We start from the raw sequence: 6,043 nt of genomic DNA on the forward strand, positions 1-6,043 counted from the left end.
GGGTAAAATTTATAATTATTTATGACTACTTGAGTTGAAAGATTTAAAGAGAACGTGTTGTATTTTTCCATCGAATTTTTCTGGCTTAACTCTATGGTTTATGTTTGAGACTGAACACGCTCCCCTTTTTGAGAGTTTATAATTAAGCAATCAAAAACAAAAAATGAAAGTTAATGGTAAATAATTTCTAAATATCTCTAATAGAATGTGTGAATATTAATTATATAGAATTTGACGTGATATATGGAGCTATAATGCACTAAATAAATTTCTATGACATAATATAATAGCATAAGTATCAATTGTTCATATAATATTCTCACTTAGAGTCTTTATGAATGTTTTTAAAATCACTTTTTACTCGTTATTAGAAGCAGTATCACTTAATAATGGAGAAAGTTTGCGGATATTTCTGTCAAACTCCCCCTTCGCAGTTTTAACTCGAACTGAACGAATAATTCCATCATTCCCTGGATACGTCTTGATCACACGACCCAGAGACCATTGTCTGGGTGGCAAATTGTCATCTCGAAGAATAACAATCGCGTCTTCCTTCATGTTGTGGCTCCCCTTGGTCCATTTATTCCTCTGGTTCTGCTCATTCAGGTATTCGTTGTGCCACCTGGCCCAGAATTCTTGTTGTTTGTTCTGTATTGCTTCCCAACAAGATAATCTATTGTCTGGAGTGCACCTGAGGTCGGGTTCAGGTAAGCTCATGAGGGAATCGCCAATGAGGAAATGACCAGGGGAAAGTACAAGAATATCATTGGGATCTGTGGAAATAGGAGTTAAGGGGCGGGAATTCAATGTGGCTTCGATCTCGATCACTAACGTGTTGAATTCTGTCAGAGTGATTAAATCATCACAAATCCTCTTAAGATGGTGTTTAAATGACTTGACTCCTGCCTCCCACAGGCCTCCTTGGTGTGGAGAAAGTGGCGGAATGAAGTGCCACGTGATGCCTTGGTCTGCAAGATGCTTGTGAATTCTCTCATTGTGATCTGTCGCTCGTGCCAGTGCATACAACTCCTTAATCTCATTATTGGCGCCTACAAAATTTGTGCCGTTGTCTGAGTAGATGTTTCTGGGTTTTCCTCGCCGACCGATGAATCGTTTTAGTGCAGCAATAAATTCTTCCGTTGTGAGATCCGTCACTATCTCAATGTGGACCGCTTGTACCACCATACAAACGAAAACCGCTACCCAAACCTTGATTTTGTTCCTATTTCGATGCTTCTTTTCTTTCAAATAGAAGGGGCCACAATAGTCCACCCCTACATTGTAGAATGGCCGGGCTTCCGTGATGCGAGTCCTTGGACGGTTACCCATGATATACTCGCTCTGCGGGGGATCAGCCTTTGTGCATGGAATGCATTCTTTAATTATTTTGCGCACTTGTGCACGTCCACCAACTAACCAATATTTTCTCCTTAGTGCATATAGAGTTGTTTGAGCACCAGCGTGGTGGTTGGTAATGTGTGCCTCTCGTATCAAGAGTGTGGTGATGTGGTGTTCCTTTGGAATTAAAAGAGGATGTTTTTGATCGAAGGGAATATCCGAATTCTCAAGACGTCCACCGACGCGTAACAAACCCTTTTTATCCAGAAGGAGACTGAGCGCCATGTATTTAATTTTGGGACGTGAACGATTTTCTTTCTTGAGTTCCTTTATTTCTTCAGCAAATGTAGACTCTTGAACGATTTTTATGATTCTTTCATTAGCTAAATTTAATTCTTCTGCTGATCGAGGTCCCTTGAAGTTGTTACCTGGTTTCAATCGTAGGCCGTATGCGAACAGTCTCCTCAGAAACGTGAGTGATGAGAAACGTAAAATGTAGGGCAGATCCTTGGGATCCCGCTGAGGTTGTGCGGGAGCTCCTGGATCAGTCAGGAAGCATTGGACCTTCTTCAGTTCGGGAACTACGGCTGGAACGATTAATTCACTCCTCGGCCACTCGTTCTCGTTTTCTGCTAACCATGTTGGCCCAGTTTTCCAATTGGATTCTTGCATGAATTCGTTGGGGAATAAGCCTCGCGAAATGTGATCGGCGGGATTGTCTTGTGAGCGTACATACCGCCACTCTGCTCCTTCAGTCTTTTGTTGAATTCCGGCTATGCAATTCGCCACGAAAACTGTTGATTTGCTGGGGGATGATTTAATCCAGTGTAGAGCAATCATTGAATCTGACCAAAATATAATCTTATCAATATGGCGGTTGATGGATTGTTTGGTTGCTGTGTATAAGTCAGACAACAAAAGTGCCGAGCAAAGCTCCAGTCGTGGTAGTGTGACTGGCTTGATGGGTGCAACACGATACTTGGAGCACAGTAGCCGAACTTGTGTCTCCCCATTGACGTCGGTGGATCGCAGGTAGATGCATGCCCCATAACCTTTCGTGCTAGCATCACAGAACCCGTGGAGCTGTATTTCACGTGCCTCAGGTATAATGACCCGTCGGTTGAATGAAATATTATTTAATTTTGTCAGTTGGGTGGAATACGTCTTCCACTCTGTGAGGATGCTGAGAGGAATAGTGTCATCCCAACCGATCTTTTCTTCCCAAAGGCGATGGAGAATCATCCTCCCCTTGATGATCACTGGCCCCAGAAATCCTAGTGGATCAAATATTTTTGATACGTCAGAAAGCATCGTCCGCTTCGTCACCTTGGATCGAGGTTGTATTGGCTGTACGGTAAAAATGATCGCATCTTTCTCGGAGTTCCAGTGTAATCCCAATGTCTTGATGGTGGGATCGTTGGAGGTTTTCAACTGGAGATTGACGTTACCTTCTGGGAGTCCCTTTAGAAGACGTGGATCATTTGATCCCCACTGACGCAAGTTGAGTTGCCCCTTTGTTAATACGCTGTTGATTCCGTCTCTTATGTTTAGAGCTTCCTCAAGTGTATCTGCCCCTGTCAGAAGATCATCCACGTATAAGTCGCGCTTAATTATTTTGGCGGCTTCAGGAAATTTCCCGGACTCATCATCTGCTAACTGATGTAAGCAGCGAATAGCGAGATAAGGAGCTGAGGACAATCCAAATGTCACGGTGTTTAATTCGAAAACCCTGGGTTCGCCATTCGAGTCCTTCCACCACACTCGTTGATACTTCCTGTCCTCGTCACGAACCCAAAACTGGTGGTACATTTTTTCAATGTCACCTGTAAGCACATATTGGTGAGTGAGAAAGCGAGTCAGCAGTGAAAAAATATCCTGTTGAATGGTTGGCCCGATCATTAAGGATTCGTTTAATGACACTGGGTCCCCTGCTCTTTTTGCCGAGCCATCGAAAACGACCCGCACCTTGGTGGTGAGGCTCGTGGCTTTTATGACCGAGTGGTGAGGCAGGTAGAAGCCCTTCTCTTCCGAAGGGTCTTCTCGAGATTCAGACGTATGACCCAGGTCAAGATATTCTTGCATTACGGCTGAATATTGTTTCTCTAACTCTGGGTTCCTTCTGAATTTTCTCTGTAGTGAATGGAAACTTTTTTTTGCCATCTCTCGAGCCTCACCGAGTTTCGATTTATTACTGTTGAAGGGTAAGGCTACGATGTACCTACCCATTTCGTCGCGAGTGACATGTTTTTTGAAGTGTTCTTCACAGGCTACTTCTTCGCTAGAGAGATGTTTTTCCGTATTAACATCGTCCATTTCCCAGAAATTTTTCAATTGTTGTTCAACACAAGTGAGATGATTGTTTGTTATTTGTTTCTTTGAGGGTGGATTTCTTGTGGACACACTGCCACCGATTATCCATCCTAATTGAGTTTCTTGTAACAAAACATCTGTGCCATGTGTATTATTCAATCGAATTTGCCCTTGGCATAACAATGCAAGGGTTGTGCCTAAGCTCAATAGAATGTCGAAGGGTGCTGGATGATCGAACCTCGGATCGGCTAGTGCGAGGTGCCTGGGAATTTTCAGACTATTTCGATCGATCGGTTCACTGGGAAGTATTCCGCCTAGACTAGAAACTGTCAGGAAGTTGAGATCCCTAGAGTATTCATTAACTCTTGACCTTATTGTTGCTTTCATCAGATGATTTGTAGTAAGATTAGGATCAGCAACAGCCATGATAGGAATCTGCAGATTTTCCAAGGGTAAATTCAGTTGTCTTGCGAATTTCTCTGTGATGAAATTAGAAGTCGATCCAGTGTCCAAAACTGCTCGGCATCGTATGGGTTCAATAGCATGATTGAGAATAAAAATTGATGCAGTAACAATTAAATCCTTGGAGGGAATAGTGGCCACCAGAGTAGTTGCTGCGTTGGGCTCCGAGACTGCGGTCGGCTCTAGTCATGCCGACAGCGACTTTATGGCACCCAGGTCTGCCTCGGCGAGGTGCAGAAGAGCATTGTGTTTCTTCTGGCAGGTAGAACACGTCGAGCATTTGCAGTACCGAGTTTTATGATTGGGTCTCAAGCAGTTGAGGCATAAATAGGGGCTACGGGCTGCTTGAATCCGTTCAGGAACCTTCAGTGTGATGAATTTTCCACAATTCTCTAGCATATGTTGTTCTTTACACAAGGGATAGAATTTGTCGGTCGTTGAGGTTAAGAGAGAGTGTGCCTTTTGACCGTGAGCCTTATAATTTCCATTCTTTTGTTTTTGTGAATTGGAATTTGATGAGGTGCTCGGGATTGTTCCTGTTGGAGTCATAGGTGTGACCTTCACGGCTTCTTTTCTCAAGAAGTTCATGAATTCTTCATATGTAGGCATTTTATTGCCTTGTTGAGTTCTGTTCCATTCCTTGGCAGTCTCCTTATCCAATCGGTTGAGAAGAGTGTGGACCAATGGAGTATCCCAATGCTCGACCTTTTCTCCAAGTCCCTTCATGGCTAGGACCTGTGTTTGAACGTGATTAACTAGTTTTCTGATTTCCTCCGCTGAATTTTTCTTCATTACAGGTGTTTCCATCAGAAGATCATAATGGTGAAGAACAAGAACGTGCTCGATGTCATACGTTGACTCGAGTAGCTTCCAGGCTGCTTTATAATTCTCATCAGTTATCGCAAAAGCACTAATTGTATTTGCAGCTTCTCCCGAAGTTGTGCGTTTCATAAAATCGAGACGTTGTGCATCTGTCAACGTGTCGCGATTGTGAATCGTTGGTATGAACCAATCTCTCCAGGGTCTCCAATTTTCCAATTTCCCATCGAATCTCTTCACTTCCAACTTTGGTAATGACAAGTAATAATCGTGATTGGCTAAATGTGATGTAACAGAAGGTGATCGAGTTTCTCTTTGTTGACTTGTTTGAGCGTTGCGATCGCGATTTGGATCTTTAAATCGCCGAATCATTACCATTAGGTCTTCAAAGTCATCTGTGATGGTTTCCGTGGCTTCTGTATGATCGATTCCAGGCTCAAGTGCCGTTAGGGCAGCTTGGATCTTCGGTAACGTCTCAAGGTCTTGTTTAATTTTGGAAAGATTTCGATCAACATATTGGGGATCTGCGTAACTCCCCGATTTTTCCAGGTGATTTTTCAATTTGGTGATTCTGCTCTTGATTTGAGCTCATTCACGAGTGAGAGTGGTTCGTCGCTCTCTTTCCTCTTCTGTTGTCGGAGCCATTTTGATCGAGATCGATTGATAAGGGAATAGAATAGGAGAAAAAGGAGTTGACGATTCAAGTTTATGAGCTTACCTTATTGTAATCGACGTCTCTCCTCGGTAGGTGGATGCGTAGTAGCTATCTCAGCTCCTTGTGGACTGTGGATTATGGCTTGCTCGTCGCGTAGTTGGACGTCGTGGACAACTGATGGTCTTCAGGACGCGCACTCGCGATATATAAATAATTATGAAAATAAGAGTTCACTAGGGTGTTTTAGTCCGAATGTACTACTGTCGACTGTATACGCTGCGATATAATTGTCTTTATTTTTACTGTGGTAATTCACTTTATTATTAATTTGAAGTTTTTTCTTTGAGTTAGACTGATTAATTCCACTTCACTGATTTTTAACCAAATATCCGGCTCGAAGGACCATTAAAATGTACGGAGTAGTCGACGCGTTTGGCCTTATACTATGTTGGGCCTCTT

The 6,043-nt window shown here is 43.0% G+C and overlaps 1 protein-coding gene across 1 annotated transcript; it reads right to left on the minus strand.

The window, feature by feature from the left end:
- Positions 1–357: 357 nt before the first annotated feature.
- Positions 358–4,074, minus strand: LOC107047182. The gene has a single exon (XM_015269926.1). The coding sequence runs from the start codon at positions 4,072–4,074 to the stop codon at positions 358–360; it is 3,717 nt and encodes a 1,238-aa protein (XP_015125412.1).
- Positions 4,075–6,043: the final 1,969 nt, after the last annotated feature.

The sequence above is a fragment of the Diachasma alloeum genome, unplaced genomic scaffold, assembly GCF_001412515.2.
Source record: "Diachasma alloeum isolate Michigan unplaced genomic scaffold, Dall2.0 Dall_scaffold_26241, whole genome shotgun sequence".
Taxonomy (NCBI): domain Eukaryota; kingdom Metazoa; phylum Arthropoda; class Insecta; order Hymenoptera; family Braconidae; genus Diachasma; species Diachasma alloeum.